Source organism: Notothenia rossii (genome assembly GCF_949606895.1).
Source record: "Notothenia rossii genome assembly, chromosome: 5".
In the NCBI taxonomy this organism is placed as follows: Eukaryota; Metazoa; Chordata; class Actinopteri; order Perciformes; family Nototheniidae; genus Notothenia; species Notothenia rossii.
The window spans coordinates 1020736-1041559 of NC_136903.1; the positions used below are offsets into that span (position 1 = coordinate 1020736).

Consider the following 20824-nt stretch of genomic DNA (forward strand, 5'->3'; position numbering starts at 1 on the left):
ACGGTCACATGACTTCACGTCACCACCGCTAAGCTAAAGGAGGCTAATGTTGGGCTATAAAGGAACTACAGCACGGTCACATGACTTCACATCAACACCGCTAATCTATTTTATGTGATAAGTTCCTTGTGTGTGAAAAGCTAATTGGCTGTGTGTGTAGGTGTGTGTGTGTGTACCTGACTGCTCGGGGGGGCTGCTGATGGTGAAGGGGTGCCACTCGTACTTGGCGATGGCGGGGACGTTAATGTAGACGTAATCTCCTGGTTTGAAGTGGAAGAACTGAGGACGTTTGATCACCAGGTGAGTCACCTGCACACACATACATTAACCAAAGCATATTTTATACAAAACATCTGATATCTTAGGCAGATATGGCAAAAGTACACACATCACAGTACAGATACTCGTGTTTAAAAATACTCTGGTGAAAGTAGAAGTACTGACTAAACTTCTTTACTCATGTCAAAGTAAAGAGGCTTTGAAATGTACTTCAGTAAAAAGTACCCATAACTAGCAGCTGTTTTAAAGAGTACCTGACCTCCCTTTATATTAATAGAACAATAATGTCATTGTTAGCTAATGAATGTTTCCATGGTGACCAACGGCAACATGACAACGTTTCCATTGGTCCCTCTTCTTTAGAGAAGACCAGGAAATGATGGATACACGGATCGTGTTCAAATCAATAGGCACGCAATGACTCTAAATAATAATGATCACGCCACCAAACACACATTCAGACTAAAGGAACCAGCCTGTTTGGAAAATGTGAGAAGTAGTGGAGTAAAGTACTGATACCAGAACAATTTACTTAAAGTGCCCGTGAAGTGCATGTTTTTGTGCCAAAATGAAATGGCAGTTTCATTCCTTAAATACCATTGTGCCTGTTCATGGCGTGAAGACTGAAGGGTCCTTTGCCTTGTTTAAAATCTCTGCTTGGGCTCATCAGCCTCTGGGAAATAATTAGCTTATGTTCATGTCATGGGCCAGAGTATTATTAAACTAGAATTAGAACTTTCTGGTCATTGAATTAAAACACAGCCAGGGTGACCAGCCCTGTTTTTCTGCTTATCTGCAGCTTATGGGAATAATTCCACCTATCAGATAATCAGGGGGCGAGAACAAGAAATTATTTTCATGCCACATAGTCTAACTTTATTGTATCTTCTGCATAAAATTCAACAATATACAGTTCCAAGTTAAAATGATAAAATCCAGTGACCTTGCAAAATGTCGCAACCTGACAACACTGAAACATCCTGGCATTCCTGCTAATCATAATGTTACATCTGTTTTATATGTTTTAGGTGTCAGTGCGACAACTGTAACAACATGGACACTGTAGCCGAGAGTGTGTGCTGTGGGGAAATCCCCGCTGTCACCAGGACCATGGAGGAGGATGGTGTCCACAGCTGCATAATCGACCACCCCGGCTTCCGATCTGGCTGTCTAGACATCTGGGTGCTGCGTATAGCATACTGTGGATACAGGCAGCATTATGGCCATCTCCAGCAAGAGGGCAATGAGTAAGCCTTACAAACACTATTTACAATAAAGTGTATTACTAGTATATAAATGTATCAGTTTATATGATGTCATGACAACTTTTGCAACTTTATACGTTTGAATATTAGTCTTTTATGATCTGAGTATAAGAAAATGTAACTTTGAAGTTGACCTATTATCATCTATTGTCCTTCATTTGTAGTAGTCTCATACCTCATATCAATGCTATAATGTTTTATCTTGCAGACGCCACCAATACACAGCCTACCGCCAGCTGGTGAGACTTTGCTGGGGTTACCTAGGACGCGACATAAGAGTGCCACTGCCCTCTTGTGCAGTGAACCAAATTCTTCGACAGTTTCCATCCATGGACTATCACGGTTATGAAGAAGGACAGTGACAGTACAGTTCTGAAGTGAATGTTTAATACAGTTCCACAGCTGAAGATGCACAGTGACAGACTATTTGGTCTTGAAACGACTGGCATGTGCCTTGATGGCCTCTGCTTTGTCAGGCTTCTCCATTGCCGAGGACAGAGTGGGAGGCTCCTCCGGCTGTACAGGCCTGTCTGCGCTGGGTCTCTTGCAGAGGTCGACCACCTCTCTCATGAGATCATCCACATAGCCTGCAACAGTGTTCAAAGACAGAATACAAAACGTGCACTTTATAATGTTCTCTGATAATGAATGGTGTCTGTCATCAAGCCGAGATCATTCTTTCCATTTGGGTTTTGAACTGAATTAGTTACTAAATCATTAGTACCGGTACCTTACCAATCTGGACAATATTATTTTGAGTAATTGAATTTCAAACTCACTGAATGTTGCCTCTACTAGGATCTTCTTCACAACATGACCTCCAGCCTTGTACTTGGGGTAGCGGATTTTTAACCTCTGTTCTCCCGCCTTCGTAGTTGCAGTATGTCTGCTGGCATTCTCGTTGTAATGCACTCCGGCAAGAAGGGTTCTGTTAACATAAACAAAGAAACAGTTTTAAAAATGTGAAAAGAAATATCTCTCTTTTGTAATTATTCCACGTCTAAACATGAACAGCTCTATTTAACTTGATATTGATTCAGAAAGTGATTTAGTGTTTTATTTTAGTCCTGGCAATGTGTGTCTTGGAGTTGACAACTTCATCAAAGTTCCTTCCTCCATTTTGACACACTATGGGAGATGTGACGTCTAAAGCTTTTATACAGCACGGGGACCTGGTTCAGCACGGGGACCTGGTTCAGCACGGGGACCTGGTTCAGCACGTGGACCTGGTTCAGCACAGGGACCTGGTTCAGCACGAGGACCTGGTTCAGCACGGTACAAAGACGCCCATTCCCAAGTAACTGAAACAAGTCTTCAGCTGGTACAGTACAAGCCTTCGAATGGTATGCTGAAAAGACCAACCTGCACAGCATGCCAGTGTAGGAGTACACGTAAGACTTTGGTGCAAACTGAATGATGAGGCTGGACCTTGGACGTCTGGTGTACGGCAGAGAGCTTGCCGATGTCCTTGCACAGCATCTTGTCTGTCACCAGTCTCTCCAGTTTGACAGCTGATAGTGAACCTGCAATCAACAGATCAATAAATCAATCATCAACACATTTCAATGGCAGTGCTTAACATGATCAATTCTAATGTTTGTTGCTTTTTGGATTATGTACCCAACTATAAGACAGTCAGTACATTGTTGTTGCTGGGTATGTCCTGGGTTTCTAATCCCTCAGAATGCACACTGTATACAGTCCATACTCCTTTGGGCGGTGGATGAAGGTTCAAATTACAGTCACCCGTTGCTGATGCAACAGACGTAATTTTAAATGTCACGTCTGGAGTATTAGTGGAGGAGTATTGACTCTAAACTCACTTGGTCTGATCCACTTCTTCTTGTGAGCCCTGCCTTGTAGTCTCTTGTGCGCACATGTGGGGAACTTTCCACCATGGCCCCTGTGGAGGTTTAGGACATGCCGCTCCACCGACTTCCATTTATCCACAATCAGTTCCGCGTCGTCTTGCGTGGAGGAAACCACTGCCCAGTACAAGTGGCTGATGATGCTCTGTTGCCATGCTGTCAGGTCCTCACAGCCCATGAGCTTGCAGATGGCTTTCAGCTTCTTCCCAACAGCTGCAAAGACAATAAATAAAACTGACATCATAAAGAGATCTATCTATTTGAGTGAGGTGTGCAAATAAGATTTGTTACACTGCATGCTGCAATGTCTGTCTGGTGATAACAACTTTACGATAACTCAATAGAGGACTCTACTCCTTGAACTTCAAAAGAAACAACATTGAAACATACACTTGGCTACATGCCAGATGTCATACAGATGTTTTGTGTACGGCATATTCTCTCTAATCCATTTGGTAATCTGGCGATGTCGGTCTGTGACGAGAGTGCCAATCTCCAGGATGTCCTTAAAGAAGGCCACCATCCTCTTCAGGCCTTCCAGTTCCATATGGTAGCTCCCACCACACTCGCTGCTCTGAAAATACAGCAGGGAACATTCCAGTCAGGCAGATAACTAGACAGGAGCTCTGCAATGAGCTGAATATGATTTTTGTCCAGGGCTGTCGGCCCTGCCCTCACCCCCCAGGACCAGAGGTCGCCCTTCAGTCTGCAGCACCCTGTATTGCAGACTGCAGGATGTCTCGCTGGTGTGAGAAGAATGTTGGTTTCACGTAGGTCATCACACCCATGGGGTTTAGGACTCGCAGCACCTTTGTTGGCGACGCACCTGCAAACAGTATGCCTGCAGACAACAGCACGTTGCCTGCAGGGAAGTTTCCAATGCTCCGTTGACTCTGCCACGTACTGGCCTGCAGACAGGAGTCACATGTTTGGTGGATCTTAAGTAGTGTTCCAGTGGTTGTCCACACTTGACGGATGTCGACGCTGCCGCAAGATGGACAGTGGCACCACTGTAGCAGTTTCCCGAGGCTGGAGCCAAAGACGATGTATTTGGGTTCCTTGTGGCAGATCTCATCCCCAAATGCTTCCCGACTTTCTGACAGATCTGACTTTTCAGAAGTATCAGCCGCTAAGATGGGGCTACTGGGTTCCCGGTCTGAGGAGCCTGATACTGATGGTGGTGCAGCTGGACTGATGGACGGCTCGTCTTCCAGTTGGTGTTGCTCCAGCTTTGACTCCTGTCTGCTGCTGGAGGCAGCCTGTGCTGGCTGGTCAGGTGTAGCTGGGTCTCTGGTGCCATGGACTTTCAGCTTTCTCTGCCTCCCTGGTACTGGTAGACTTGCAGTCAGCATCAGTCACCTGGCATGCTGGAAATGAAATGATCAATGGAATACTATATTGTGTTTATATAAAACCACAAATCTCTGTTGATCTGTTGCTTACTATTTAGAGTTAACAAACTCAACATTAGAAGGAATATCCCGTACTGTAATACAGTATTATAGGACACACTCGCTCATCCTGTCAAACTGCTGTGTTTTTTTTTTGTAGTAACTGATCAAACTTCGATTTAATAGTGCAGTACTATTAACAAATCAATACACCCTTTGACTGTGTCTTTGTCTTTCTGAGTTGCTTCCCAGTCTGTGTCTTGATGCTGACAGTAGCTGTTGGAGTCCAGTCTGTCTGGCAGGCCTGATCTTGACTCTGTGGTTCCTGCCAGGTGAAAACATATATTTCATAGTGTGATGTTATAAAATATTTCCGAGGGGTTAGAAGTTCTAGACAATATTATCATGATACACATGTACCCTACAGTAATGCTCAGCTAGAGCCAATGCATATGTAAGTCAATATCATGCCTGACTAGCAACTTTCTACAATGATTATATTTAGCAGACTGGTTTTGCCGGTTGCATGTTTGGTGTTTGGAACAAGACTAATGCTAAGCTTTTTGTTTTATATAACAAGTGTAAGATCTAAGGTGTGCATATTACAAAGAAGGTTTTTCTTCATGTGTCCACTGTGTGTGCCAGTCATGATAACGTGCAAGGTAAAACCAGCCAATGAGCTCATCTCAAACAAAACCTGGGGGCAATCACAAACCTGTTCCGGTGCCATGTCTGCGTCAGTGGCCATCTCCATTGATTCCTCTGTGGAAGCAAAACTGCTACCCTCCACTTCTGATTCTGCCAGGAGTTCTTCTACTTTCTGTAAATGTACACAATATGAAATGGATTACAAAATGATTCAAACAGTATAGGCCTACACCTTGCTCATACTATTTCAACAATAATAATTCAGGAGACTACTAGCCACTGGAATTAAATCCTGATTTAACATCAACAACTTTATCCGCTTTCTCTCTCTCATTGTAAATGCAGTTCGAACCGGTCTTGATGTTGACGTTGAAAGTTGTCCCACAGCTGAAGTCCCAACTCTGGGGAAAACCTTCTTCAGGATCTAGGTCCTCTTTGTCGCGATGCCCTTCTGCGCTCGTAGTAGAGCACTTTCATCAAAGGAGTCCCTTGTGAAGTGTTCACTGCACAGAACACTGTATTTGGTAGGCTCCCAGTCCTTCCTGGTTCTCTGTACTTGCTTTGCCCATGCCTTTGACAGATCTGTAGAAATAAAATAAATCCAACCATTAATAGTCAAAAGCTCTCTATTATAAAAATGTTCTCGATTTAATTCCATTTCCTGCCTTTCTACAAATATATTAGGGACTATAGTGTTAACAAATCCAAGAAAAATATGTAGTGTACATAATGAGTGTGCACACTTATCTAGTATCCTATCCATGGAACCTGTTTTATTTGTGATGACCTCACACCACACATTTTTTCTTTAAATTGAAGTTGAATGCATCAATCTGGTGCACTTTGAGGGCAACATTAAGAGATTTATGGATACAGCTCTCAACACTCATATGAAACATATATTTCAATAATCAAAAAACATTGGAAGGATTTCTTAACCTATTTTATACAACTAATATTACATAGATGGAAATATTAGTTTACATAGATGACCAAACCCACTGAGATAACTTAGGCTACAGTTTACCTCCCTGAGCTGACGTTATCTCTCTCAGTCCCACAGGAGAGCACTCTCCCTCTCCTTATTGTTGAAACAGCTAATCTCCGTTAGCTCCGAGCTAGCACCAGATGCTAACGACAACCCTGTAACTCTCTCAGTCTCTCTTTCTCTCTCGAGAGAGAATCGACCAGTGGCCTTTATTTATCATGATCAATGAACGAATCTACGAAACAATGACACCAGCCAGGCTCACCTTCATCTTTTGGGAACAGAAACATCGCCACTTCGGCAGACTTGACATTACTACAGCCAGCGGCAATGCATCGTTTCCCGTGTGTTTTTCCTCCGGTTTTCTTCACTGTCGCCTCCATTGTCAGGTTTGCTCGATTGGCAATCACTTCCAGTCGACTCCGACAAACTTTCCAGTAAAATACTCACTCAAAAACTTTGATAAATTCGACTTTGAAACAGAGAAGCAATAAACTTTGATGAATGTAAACACTTCGGCGGCGACCATCTCGTGACGTCACGCAGTAAATCGCGCCCTCGTACGCGGAGGTCAACTGCGGATTTCCCGGCGGCAAATTCAAAACTCGTCAAATTCGTTGCTATTCCAACATCTTTTGATATGGGTTCCAATGGACAATTTTGGTCATTACTATACGTATTAGCATAACAGATCATGCACAGGCGCTCACTTCACGGGGTCTTTAAGTACAGTATAAAGTATTTGTACTCCACTACTTCCCACCTCTGTATCTAGGGCAACAGGTGCAAACTCAACGCCCTGAACGCTCCATCAGGAGGAACTCTTCATTACCTTGGAGGGCAGCATGTTGACCTCCACGATGTAAAGGCCTCCCATCCGAGAGACGGCCATCCCCACGATCTTCTCCAGCAGGAACACCAATCCTGGAACCACAAACCACTTCCAGAAGTTCGAACAGTGCACCATGAGCAGAGACCACACCCACACATAGGACAGGTGAGACCAGTAAAACACCTGCAGGACGACAACACACACACACACACACACACACACACACACACACACACACACACACACACACACACACACACACACACACACACACACACACACACACACACACACACACACACACACACACACACACACACACACACACACACACACACACACACACACACACACAGTTATTAATGTGTCCACACAGAGCTTCATTAAGTTTAGTTTAATAGCAATGCATCTATATCACTGGTACTAACCCTTTCCAATAAGAAACCTCGTTAAGTTACCAGATGTAGTGTGTTGTGGTTGTTGTGTTTGCACGAAACTGAAAAACAGCATGATTTTGTCCCCAAACATCAAAAAGTTCAATTATGAAGACAGGGCTGTTTATGACAAGCTGATATCATAGAAAGCAGCATCTTATAGAAGATGTGGTTTTAATGCATACACACTTAAAGGCCACCTGTTCTGCTGAACCCTCTTCTTCATGTCTTTTCTACATAAACATGTGTCCCCTCTGTGTTCAGAGACTCTTTAAGGAACAAAGACCCCCTCTCTTTTTGTCCTGACCAATCTTCATCAAACCTGTCTGAAAATAAGCTGATCAGATTTTGGCCACTTTATGATGTCATAACGATGTTTTGTCTTGTGTAACCATTAGCCAATCAGCAACCAAGATAACCCCCCCCCCCCCCCTTATCACCTGAATCTCCTCTAGAGCACCATTGAGTTCTTTGTAACCAAATGTCTCTCAGAGGGGCGTGGGGAGGGGCTCCCTATTTTCATCTAAAGTAACAGACAGAGAATCAGCACTTTGGAAACAGGGCTGAAACAGAGGGGATTATGGGTAGTGCTGCAATGATCTGTTCGGTGTTTCAGCCAATCAGAGACAGGTACTGTTTATATCTGAGACCTGTAGTATATTGTTGATAACAGTGGCGAGCCGTGACTTTTACGGCCCGGCCACACTACAGCTTCGAGAGCTTCGAAAACGGTTTCTAACGCGTCTGCCCATTCACTTTGAATGGGGTGACGTCACGTTGCCTCGCTTTTCGCCGAACTGAATTGTGGGTAGCATAGCGGTCCGTCTCTGCCGTCTCCGGCTGCAGAAGTTGAACAATGTCTGCAGCCGGAGACGGCGGAGTAGCCAGCGCCAGCCAATCAAATCCCGTTTCTGAAAATCTGACTGCTCAAGCCCTAGCCAATCAAACCGCGTCTAAGGGAGAGATATCCCGACGTTCATTTCTATATTTCAAAAAAAGATGGAGGAGAAATAAATGATCGACAATGTATACAATTTATGCAACCTTGCACACACACGTGTTACCCCTCTTGCCCTTCTTACCCTTGCTACAACACCGGCATCCATTCTAGCAATAGTGGAGAAGAACCAGGTGTTTTTGCTTTGTATGTCGGGGGCGGGACATTCATGTGATTGGTTGTTGGTCGCGGTGCTCGAATAAAATCCCTAAACTTCAGACACGCCCAGCTCCAAGCTTTTTTTGAAGCTGTAGTGTGGACGGGCCGTTATACCTAGGCCCTCTGACCCCCCCCCCTTCCCTCGAAAAAAAAGAAGAATTATCACGTCACAGCGTATACTTCAGCGGAATATCAAAACAGCGGCCCGGGGTGCAAAACGCATCAATGACAGCGACCCTCTACCACACAGAACAACACCATTTATATAAACACCTATCATGACAGGTCACCCACAGCCAAGCAGTTGCTATAGCAACTCCAACAATTGGCCTAGCAACGGCTTAGCAACCCCATTGTTTTGTTATGAAAATGTATCTATATTTATACACATTCTCGCGAGATTTGACAAGTCTGCAGACAAGACGGCAGGTGAAACACCTTTTTAAATGCGTGTTTTCTGAATAGAGATTGGGTCAACCAGGCTAAGCTAACGTTGTATATGCTCACTCCACACTCATAACAACGGCCTACAGACATAAATAAACCAGCGACTGTATTCTCCATGACACAGACAGGCTGTGGTTTGGACTTGTTTAACTTTTGTACAGTTTTTGAACAGATATGAGGAGCTGTGTGATCTCTGTGTGCTAACTGCTGACAGCTAACTGCTGATGTTTTCTGGTTGAACGTCAGTGACGGCAGGCTGAGATCCTCACCACTGCTGTGTGTGTGTGTGTGTGTGTGTGTGTGTGTGTGTGTGTGTGTGTGTGTGTGTGTGTGTGTGTGTGTGTGTGTGTGTGTGTGTGTGTGTGTGTGTGTGTGTGTGTGTGTGTGTGTGTGTGTGTGTGTGTGTGTGTGTGTGTGTGTGTGTGTGTGTGGTTAAATGCCACAGCATGCCAGTTGAAACAGTGAACGATTGCTATTGTGCACTTGTACGCTCAGGGTGTAATACTGGTATTATACAAACATATTGTAGGAGCACAGGAACAGTGTTCACATTCTGCTTTTACAAACTTATTTTGGTTGTGCTTAACTTGCAAAGTAATGTTATAAGTGTCAAAGGAATGTTTTTAATGTAAATATTAAGGATAATATTGTAGCGTGTCCAAGTTAATAGTTATTTCAGTTATCAGATGTGCACAGTTTTAGTATTTGTAAAGTTATTTAGGCAATGTTGTTGGTGGGAGTTAGGGTGAGACCGCCCCTTCCCGTGTGTGTGCGTTTTCCGGTGTGTGTGAAGGGAGTCCGAGACAGTAGGAGTTGAGTTTGAGTGTGGGGAAAAGTCATAATGAGTGTTATACTATTGATTGGTTCTGTAAGGCCTGGCTGTGGCCGTCAATACCAGAAAATAAAGAGAACGTTTTCGACATTGAAGAATCGAGTGATCTGTGATCTTGAATAGCGGTGAACGCTACAATATGAACAGGCTCGTGCTTGGCCCACTGGTATTGTTTGTTTATTTATTTTGAAAATTAACTAGCAACGCCGTGCTGTCATATAGCAACTGCTAATACTGGAGGAAAAAAATCCTGGCGCCACCCATGCAGCCAAGTAACAATTACAAATGAATGAAGTCGGCACGGCCGCCCACATTGAAAATGACTTAGGCCTACCTCTGATGATCAAATCACTTAAACACAAAGTCCATCCTCCTGTCCTTCTGGATGAAGCACTTGATGGCGGGTCATACAGCTGATCCTTTGCCGCTCCAATTTATCATTGTAACTCAATCTTGAAAATGACTCGGTTAATAATTTCGCAACGATGTCATCACTATCACTGAAGTGAGCCATCATGAACGAACTTATGCTAATCATAAATCTATCCATCAAAAATCTATCCATCATAAATCTATCCATCATAAATCTATCCATCATAAATCTATCGATTAGATTTATGATTAGAAAATAATAAAAGTAGGGTAGACATGTGGATATTATCAGGCTGAACAAAACAAATCAATCAATCAATGTTTATTTATATAGCCCAATATCACAAATGTTACATTTGTCTCAGTGGACTTCATAGTTTGTACAGAATATCAGTATGACAATACGACACTCTCTGTCCTTAGACCCTCTGTCCTTAGACCCTCTATCCTTAGACCCTCTGTCCTTAGACCCTCTGTCCTTAGACCCTCTGTCCTTAGACCCTCACATCGTACAAGGAAAAACTTCCAGAGAAAACCCACATTTTAAAGGGGAACATGGAGAAACCTCAGGGAGAGCAGCAGAGGAGGGATCCCTCTCCCAGGACGGACAGACGTGCAATAGATGCCGTGTGTAAATCCAAGAGATAATATATTTGCAACATAGGTAGACCAAATGTTTGGAAATGCATGTGTGTATAATAGGAAGATGAATCCACGAGGATATCCATCCAGGAATTATGATCCAGGATCAAAGCCACGACTCAAGATCCAGGACTCGCAATCCATGACACAGGACCGCAGGATCATCCATGACTCCGGATCCCGGCGTATATAGACACCAAAAAGAAAGAAATTTGGGGAAGCTGGGTTAATCGGAACATGAGAGTACACAGGTATAGACAGAGAGAAGGAAGAAGTAAGATGTCCCCCGACAAACTAAGCCTATATCAGCAAAACTAGGGGCTGAATCTAATCAGCCCTAACTATAAGCTTTATCAAAAAGGAAGGTCTTAAGCGCACTCTTAAAAACGGATAGGGTGTCTGCCGCCCGAACACAAACTGGAAGCTGATTCCACAAAAGTGGAGCTTGATAAGAAAAGGCTCTGGCTCCCATTGTACTTTTAGAGACTCTAGGAACAACCAACAACCCTGCATTCTTGGAACGCAATGCCCTAGTAGGACAGTAGGGTATAATGAGTTCTTTAAGGTAAGATGGCGCCTGCCCATTAAGGGCTTTGTAGGCCAGAAGAAGAATTTTAAATTCTATCCTGTGTTCTATAGGGAGCCAGTGTAAGGCAGCCAGAACAGGAGTAATGTGGTCCCTTTTCCTAACTCTGGTTAGTACACGAGCTGCAGCATTTTGAATCAGCGTGCATTTATCTAACAGGTTTTTTTTCCATAGACCTTAAATCCTGCTATTTTCCAAAATCCTATGGAGGAATCCCACTGCTTTTCTGTCGAGAGAACCAGAGCGCAGCTTATTTCCGGGTTTTAGGACTGCACCACTTGCATAGACTTCACAGCAGGTGGAACTTGTCATAAAGTCCGCGAAAATAAAGCCCACCCATTTAGAGGGAAGATATAATTGGTCAATTGCACTGTCATTTGACATTACTCTCTCGTTCAGTTACTATAGCGGTCCCTCTGTGAATCTACAGAGGGACCAACAAGCTCTCCCGTCTTCACAGTACTCGCAGGGACGGCATTTAACCGTTCACATTCCAACAGAAACTGAACAAGCAGATTCAAAGGATTTATTTATTTGGAAATGTTATTTTAAATACAATTAAATCAATTTATTTAGGTAAAACAAATGAAACATTTAACAAAAATAATATATAAAAAATAATATTATTTTATTTTTATTTTTTTAATGTTTTCATATATTATATTTTAGAATATCTTAGGCCCTCACAGAGGGCATAGAGGGCCCTGACGGCTCGCCACTGGTTGATAAAGAGTGTAATAGGGGACCTTTAAGAAACCTCTTTAAGTTACCTTTATATACTCCCACCTTTAATATAGTTTTCCTCGTACCTCAGAGTGTTTCCTCATCCCTCAAAGTATTTCCTCGTACCTCAGAGTGTTACCTCGTACCTCAAAGTGTTTACTCGTACCTCAAAGTGTTACCTCGTACCTCAAAGTGTTTCCTCGTGCCTCAAAGTGTTTCCTCGTACCTCAAAGTGTTACCTCGTACCTCAAAGTGTTTCCTCGTGCCTCAAAGTGTTTCCTCATACCTCAAAGTGTTTCCACGTACCTCAGAGTGTTTCCACGTACCTCAGAGTGTTTCCACGTACCTCAGAGTGTTTCCTCGTACCTCAAACAGTTTCCTCGTACCTCAAAGTGTCTCCTCGTACTTCAAAGTGTTTCCTCGTACCTCAGAGTGTTTCCTCGTCCCTCAAAGTATTTCCTCGTACCTCAGAGTGTTACCTCGTACCTCAAAGTGTTTCCTCGTCCCTCAAAGTATTTCCTCGCACCTCAAAGTGTTTCCTCATACCTCAGTGTTACCTCGTACCTCAAATACCTCAAAGTGTTTCCACGTACCTCAAATACTTCAAAGTGTTACCTCATACCTCAAAGTGTTTCCACGTACCTCAAAGTGTTACCTCGTACCTCAAAGTGTCTCCTCATACCTCAAAGTGTTTCCACGTACCCCAAAGTGTTTCCTCATACCTCAAAGTGTTACCTCGTACCTCAAAGTGTCTCCTCATACCTCAAAGTGTTTCCACGTACCTCAAAGTGTTTCCTCATACCTCAAAGTGTTACCTCGTACCTCAAAGTGTTTCCTCATACCTCAAAGTGTTACCTCGTACCTCAAAGTGTCTCCTCATACCTCAAAGTGTTTCCACGTACCTCAAAGTGTTTCCTCATACCTCAAAGTGTTACCTCGTACCTCAAAGTGTTTCCTCGTACCTCAAAGTTTTACCTCGTACCTCAGAGTGTCTCCTCATACCTCAAAGTGTTTCCACGTACCTCAAAGTGTTTCCTCATACCTCAAAGTGTTACCTCGTACCTCAAAGTGTCTCCTCATACCTCAAAGTGTTACCTCATACCTCAAAGTGTTACCTCTTACCTCAAAGGTTTTCCTCGTACCTCAAAGTGTCTTCTCGTACTTCAAAGTGTTTCCTCGTGCCTCAAAGTGTCTCCTCGTACCTCAAAGTGTCACCTCGTACCTCAAACAGTTTCCTCGTACCTCAAAGTGTTACCTCGTACCTCAGAGTGTCTCCTCATACCTCAAAGTGTTTCCACGTACCTCAAAGTGTTTCCTCATACCTCAAAGTGTTACCTCGTACCTCAAAGTGTCTCCTCATACCTCAAAGTGTTACCTCATACCTCAAAGTGTTAGCTCTTACCTCAAAGGTTTTCCTCGTACCTCAAAGTGTCTTCTCGTACTTCAAAGTGTTTCCTCGTGCCTCAAAGTGTCTCCTCGTACCTCAAAGTGTCACCTCGTACCTCAAACAGTTTCCTCGTACCTCAAAGTGTCTCCTCGTACTTCAAAGTGTCTCCTCGTACCTCAGAGTGTTTCCTCGTACCCCAAGGTGTTTCCTCGTGCCTCAAAGGTTTTCCTCGTACCTCAAAGTGTCTCCTCGTACCTCAAACAGTTTCCTCATACCTCAAAGTGACTCCTCGTGCCTCAAAGTGTCTCAACGTGCCTCAAAGTGTTACCTCGTACCTCAAAGTGTTTACTCGTGCCTCAAAGTTTTTCCACGTGCCTCAAAGTGTCACCTCGTACCTCAGTGTCTCCTCGTACCTCAAAGTGTCACCTCGTACCTCAAAGTGTCTCCTCGTACCTCAGAGTGTCTCCTCGTACCTCAGAGTGTCACCTCGTACCTCAAAGTGTCACCTCGTACCTCAAAGTGTCTCCTCGTATCTCAAAGTGTCTCCACGTACCTCAAAGTGTCACCTCGTACCTCAAAGTGTTACCTCGTACCTCAGAGTGTTACCTCGTACCTCAAAGTGTCTCCTCGTACCTCAAAGTGTCACCTCGTACCTCAAAGTGTCTCCTCGTACCTCAAAGTGTCACCTCGTATCTCAAAGTGTTTCCTCGTACCTCAAAGTGTCTCCTCGTATCTCAAAGTGTTTCCACATACCTCAAAGTGTCACCTCGTACCTCAAAGTGTCTCCTCGTACCTCAGAGTGTTTCCTCGTACCTCAAAGTGTCACCTCGTACCTCAAAGTGTCACCTCGTACCTCAAAGTGTTTCCTTGTACCTCAAAGTGTCTCCTCGTATCTCAAAGTGTTTCCTCGTACCTCAAACTGTTTCCTCGTACCTCAAAGTGTCTCCTCGTATCTCAAAGTGTTTCCTCGTACCTCAAACTGTTTCCACGTACCTCAAAGTTTTTCCACGTACCTCAAAGTGTTTCCACGTACCTCAAACTGTTTCCACGTACCTCAAACTGTTTCCACGTACCTCAAAGTGTCCGCTGCGTCGTACGAATGTGCTGGAGCAGAGCACCATGAGTCCGATGGCCAGCTGCAGGACGACCCCCGTCAGAGACGCTGCCCCCCCCACCCAGCCGATTCCCGGGCGCGTGGTCAGCAGATATTCCCAGAGCTGGAAATCCCCGCTCTCCGACAGCTTCACTGAAACACAAAAAAATCAAACTGTCAAACGTTTTGGTTTGTTTCCATTACATTTAACCACTCAGGAATTGATGGAAATGTCCCTCTTAAATATTACATTAAGGTCATCTGATGTGGTATCCAATGCTTTGGAGAGTCCTGCAGAAATAGCATTATACATAAATAGCATAGCATTTAAAAGGCAGGTCAAAACCTCCTTGTTGTGGATATAATATGAGCCATACATCCTCTGGAAGCCCTCCGTCTGTTTCATGAAGCTGTGAAGCTCTTTTTAAACAGCCAGGTCAAGATTAACATCACACATTAACACTGGGTATATAAACACACATTCATGTCTTTCTTATAAATAATAACTGTTTTCCTGCAGAAGAAAGTTTCCTTCAGGTGAATGAATATGAAAAACAGAGCAGTTATCTGACAGCGTGAGGTTCATAAGGACAGGTTCATCGTGTGGGTCGGTACCGAAGTTGAAGATGTGCGCGGTGGTGTGGGCGGTGGTGAAGACGAGGATGGCGTAGCCCACGATCTGGTGCAGGAGGATGTTCTGGTCCAGAGGCAGAACCCGCACCACCCAGGTAGCCCGAAGCCAGGTGAGGAAGCGCCGCAGCATCAGAACCTGTGTAGGAGTAGGTTCTGATCATAATGAGTGGTACTCCTGCATGTATCCCTAGTGGCCAAACGGCAGTACTAACATTTCCATATCAGTCTTCTTCATATTGAGTATCAGGGTAGATTCTTTTACAGCTACAGACCCAGAGTCATCTCTTTAGTAACAGCTGAAATAGAGGGGGAGGAGGCTACAATGATCTGTATTTTGAGCAAAGCCCTTCAGACATGTATGTATGTCACACTGTGGGACCGCGGGAAACGGTATCTCCAGACTTCTGTATGTATAACACATGGAGAAATGTTGACAATAAAGCTGACTTTGATATCAATATCCCAATGACTTGTATATAGACTGTTCTGCACTATTTCTATTATATTCTATTTCATTGTATTTACTTGCACCATTGTATCTGTGTTATTGTGTTGCTCTGTGGGAGGAGCCTGTGCCCTCAGGTCTTCATATCTCCACTGGAGCTCTGTACACATGACAATAAAAGCCTTGAGCCTTGAACCTTGAGGTTACCAGGATGAAGGTGCAGTTGAAGTTGAGGCACTGTCCGCAGCCCTTGGCCATCATGAACCAGCCGCCGCCCCCCCGTTGCTGCATCATAGCCCCCAGGAACAGGGTCAGGTTGAGGAGGGCGTACAGAACCAGGAAGAGCAGCTTCCTGCTGTTGTTCTGCCAGTAGGCCCGGGTCAGGTAGCGCGGGGCCCCTCGCCTCTTTTGGGGGTCCGTAGCAGGGGGCTTCAGCCAGTTAGCAGCACTGAGGGGAGGAATCATAATGTTAATGACCTGATGGTGAGGTTCTCCATCACCTCAGGGAGTAATAAGGTTCTCCCTCACCTCAGGGATTAATAAGGTTCTCCATCACCTCGGGGGAGTAATAAGGTTCTCCATCACCTCAGGGAGGAATCATAATGTTAATGACCTGATGGTGAGGTTCTCCATCACCTCAGGGATTAATAAGGTTCTCCATCACCTCAGGGATTAATAAGGTTCTCCATCACCTCAGGGAGTAATAAGGTTCTCCATCACCTCAGGGAGTAATAAGGTTCTCCATCACCTCAGGGATTAATAAGGTTCTCCATCACCTCGGGGAGTAATAAGGTTCTCCATCCCCTCAGGGAGTAATAAGGTTCTCCATCACCTCGGGGAGTAATAAGGTTCTCCATCACCGCAGGGAGTAATAAGGTTCTCCATCACCTCGGGGAGTAATAAGGTTCTCCATCACCTCAGGGATTAATAAGGTTCTCCATCACCTCGGGGAGTAATAAGGTTCTCCATCACCTCAGGGAGTAATAAGGTTCTCCATCACCTCGGGGAGTAATAAGGTTCTCCATCACCTCAGGGATTAATAAGGTTCTCCATCACCTCGGGGAGGAATACGGTTCTCCATCACCTCAGGGAGTAATAAGGTTCTCCATCACCTCGGGGAGTAATGAGGTTCTCCATCACCTCAGAGAGTAATAATAATGTTAATGACCTGATGGTGAGGTTCTCCATCACCTCAGGGAGTAATAAGGTTCTCCATCCCCTCAGGGGAGTAATACGGTTCTCCATCACCTCAGGGATTAATAAGGTTCTCCATCACCTCGGGGAGTAATAAGGTTCTCCATCACCTCAGGGAGTAATAAGGTTCTCCATCACCTCAGGGATTAATAAGGTTCTCCATCACCTCGGGGAGTAATAAGGTTCTCCATCACCTCAGGGATTAATAAGGTTCTCCATCACCTCGGGGAGGAATAAGGTTCTCCATCACCTCAGGGAGTAATAAGGTTCTCCATCACCTCGGGGAGTAATGAGGTTCTCCATCACCTCAGAGAGTAATAATAATGTTAATGACCTGATGGTGAGGTTCTCCATCACCTCAGGGAGTAATAAGGTTCTCCATCACCTCAGGGAGTAATAATAATATTAATGACCTGATGGTGAGGTTCTCCATCACCTCAGGGATTAATAAGGTTCTCCATCACCTCGGGAAGTAATAATAATGTTAATGACCTGATGGTGAGGTTCTCCATCACCTCAGGGATTAATAAGGTTCTCCATCACCTCGGGAAGTAATAATAATGTTTATGACCTGATGGTGAGGTTCTCCATCACCTCAGGGATTAATAAGGTTCTCCATCACCTCAGGGAGTAATAATAATGTTTATGACCTGATGGTGAGGTTCTCCATCACCTCAGGGATTAATAAGGTTCTCCATCACCTCAGGGATTAATAAGGTTCTCCATCACCTCAGGGAGTAATAATAATGTTAATGACCTGATGGTGAGGTTCTCCATCACCTCAGGGAGTAATAATAATATTAATGACCTGATGGTGAGGTTCTCCATCACCTCAGGGAGTAATAATAATATTAATGACCTGATGGTGAGGTTCTCCATCACCTCAGGGATTAATAAGGTTCTCCATCACCTCAGGGAGTAATAATAATATTAATGACCTGATGGTGAGGTTCTCCATCACCTCAGGGAGTAATAAGGTTCTCCATCACCTCAGGGATTAATAAGGTTCTCCATCACCTCAGAGAGTAATAAGGTTCTCCATCACCTCAGGGATTAATAAGGTTCTCCATCACCTCGGGGAGTAATAAGGTTCTCCATCACCTCAGGGAGTAATAAGGTTCTCCATCACCTCAGGGATTAATAAGGTTCTCCATCACCTCGGGGAGTAATAAGGTTCTCCATCACCTCAGGGATTAATAAGGTTCTCCATCACCTCGGGGAGGAATAAGGTTCTCCATCACCTCAGGGAGTAATAAGGTTCTCCATCACCTCGGGGAGTAATGAGGTTCTCCATCACCTCAGAGAGTAATAATAATGTTAATGACCTGATGGTGAGGTTCTCCATCACCTCAGGGAGTAATAAGGTTCTCCATCACCTCAGGGAGTAATAAGGTTCTCCATCACCTCGGGAAGTAATAATAATGTTAATGACCTGATGGTGAGGTTCTCCATCACCTCAGGGATTAATAAGGTTCTCCATCACCTCGGGAAGTAATAATAATGTTAATGACCTGATGGTGAGGTTCTCCATCACCTCAGGGATTAATAAGGTTCTCCATCACCTCGGGAAGTAATAATAATGTTAATGACCTGATGGTGAGGTTCTCCATCACCTCAGGGATTAATAAGGTTCTCCATCACCTCGGGAAGTAATAATAATGTTTATGACCTGATGGTGAGGTTCTCCATCACCTCAGGGATTAATAAGGTTCTCCATCACCTCAGGGAGTAATAATAATGTTAATGACCTGATGGTGAGGTTCTCCATCACCTCAGGGATTAATAAGGTTCTCCATCACCTCAGGGAGTAATAATAATGTTAATGACCTGATGGTGAGGTTCTCCATCACCTCAGGGAGTAATAATAATATTAATGACCTGATGGTGAGGTTCTCCATCACCTCAGGGAGTAATAATAATATTAATGACCTGATGGTGAGGTTCTCCATCACCTCAGGGATTAATAAGGTTCTCCATCACCTCAGGGAGTAATAATAATATTAATGACCTGATGGTGAGGTTCTCCATCACCTCAGGGAGTAATAAGGTTCTCCATCACCTCAGGGATTAATAAGGTTCTCCATCACCTCAGGGAGTAATAAGGTTCTCCATCACCTCGGGGAGTAATGAGGTTCTCCATCACCTCGGGGAGTAATGAGGTTCTCCATCACCTCAGGGATTAATAAGGTTCTCCATCACCTCGGGGAGTAATAAGGTTCTCCATCACCTCGGGGAGTAATGAGGTTCTCCATCACCTCGGGGAGTAATAAGGTTCTCCATCACCTCGGGGAGGAATAAGGTTCTCCATCACCTCGGGGATTAATAAGGTTCTCCATCACCTCGGGGAGTAATAAGGTTCTCCATCACCTCGGGGAGGAATAAGGTTCTCCATCACCTCAGGGAGTAATAAGGTTCTCCATCACCTCGGGGAGTAATGAGGTTCTCCATCACCTCAGGGAGTAATAAGGTTCTCCATCACCTCAGGGAGTAATAAGGTTCTCCATCACCTCAGGGAGTAATAATAATATTAATGACCTGATGGTGAGGTTCTCCATCACCTCAGGGAGTAATAATAATATTAATGACCTGATGGTGAGGTTCTCCATCACCTCAGGGAGTAATAAGGTTCTCCATCACCTCAGGGAGTAATAATAATATTAATGACCTGATGGTGAGGTTCTCCATCACCTCAGGGAGTAATAATAATATTAATGACCTGATGGTGAGGTTCTCCATCACCTCAGGGAGTAATAAGGTTCTCCATCACCTCGGGGAGTAATGAGGTTCTCCATCACCTCAGAGAGTAATAATAATGTTAATGACCTGATGGTGAGGTTCTCCATCACCTCAGGGAGTAATAAGGTTCTCCATCACCTCAGAGAGTAATAATAATGTTAATGACCTGATGGTGAGGTTCTCCATCACCTCAGGGAGTAATAAGGTTCTCCATCACCTCAGGGAGTAATAAGGTTCTCCATCACCTCAGGGAGTAATAATAATGTTAATGACCTGATGGTGAGGTTCTCCATCACCTCAGGGAGTAATAAGGTTCTCCATCACCTCAGGGAGTAATAATAATATTAATGACCTGATGGTGAGGTTCTCCATCACCTCGGGGAGTAATAATAATGTTAATGACCTGATGGTGAGGTTCTCCATCACCTCGGGGAGTAATAATAATATTAATGACCTGATGGTGAGGTTCTCCATCACCTCAGGGAGTAATAAGGTTCTCCATCACCTCAGGGAGTAATAAGGTTCTCCATCACCTCAGGGATTAATAAGGTTCTCCATCACCTCAGGGAGTAATAATAATATTAATGACCTGATGGTGAGGTTCTCCATCACCTCAGGGAGTAATAATAATATTAATGACCTGATGGTGAGGTTCTCCATCACCTCGGGGAGTAATAATAATATTAATGACCTGATGGTGAGGTTCTCCATCACCTCAGGGAGTAATAATAATATTAATGACCTGATGGTGAGGTTCTCCATCACCCTCAGGGATTAATAAGGTTCTCCATCACCTCAGGGATTAATAAGGTTCTCCATCACCTCAGGGAGTAATAATGATGTTAATGACCTGATGGTGAGGTTCTCCATCAC

At 44.2% G+C, this 20824-nt stretch overlaps 2 protein-coding genes across 2 annotated transcripts in view; both read right to left on the bottom strand.

The window, feature by feature from the left end:
- The window catches only part of nox5 (NADPH oxidase, EF-hand calcium binding domain 5), a 34301-nt gene that overhangs the window by 9635 nt on the left and 3842 nt on the right, over positions 1–20824 (bottom strand). The window contains exons 3-7 of the mRNA XM_079684537.1: positions 16229–16469; positions 15559–15712; positions 14924–15096; positions 7272–7454; positions 177–309 (exon numbers count right to left, since the gene is read on the bottom strand). Coding sequence (XP_079540663.1) covers positions 177–309; positions 7272–7454; positions 14924–15096; positions 15559–15712; positions 16229–16469 — 884 coding nt within the window. The remainder of the gene's footprint in view (positions 1–176; positions 310–7271; positions 7455–14923; positions 15097–15558; positions 15713–16228; positions 16470–20824) is intronic.
- LOC307041981 (uncharacterized protein) lies at positions 1934–4008 on the bottom strand. The gene is made up of 5 exons (XM_079685600.1): positions 3803–4008; positions 3368–3625; positions 2907–3067; positions 2324–2472; positions 1934–2131 (listed from the first exon to the last, which is right to left on the bottom strand). The coding sequence occupies exons 1-5, from the start codon at positions 3957–3959 to the stop codon at positions 2119–2121; spliced, it is 738 nt and encodes a 245-aa protein (XP_079541726.1). The 5' UTR covers positions 3960–4008; the 3' UTR covers positions 1934–2118.

Bases quoted from the DNA above. Each gene is read 5' to 3' on its own strand.
- LOC307041981 (XM_079685600.1), bottom strand. From the start codon at position 3,959: ATGGAACTGGAAGGCCTGAAGAGGATGGTGGCCTTCTTTAAGGACATC. The intron at 3,626-3,802 runs GTATGTTTCAAT...TTGTCTTTGCAG, and splicing joins CATCTGGCATGTAGCCAAGT to CTGTTGGGAAGAAGCTGAAA. The intron at 2,473-2,906 runs GTTGGTCTTTTC...TTATGTTAACAG, and splicing joins TACACTGGCATGCTGTGCAG to AACCCTTCTTGCCGGAGTGC.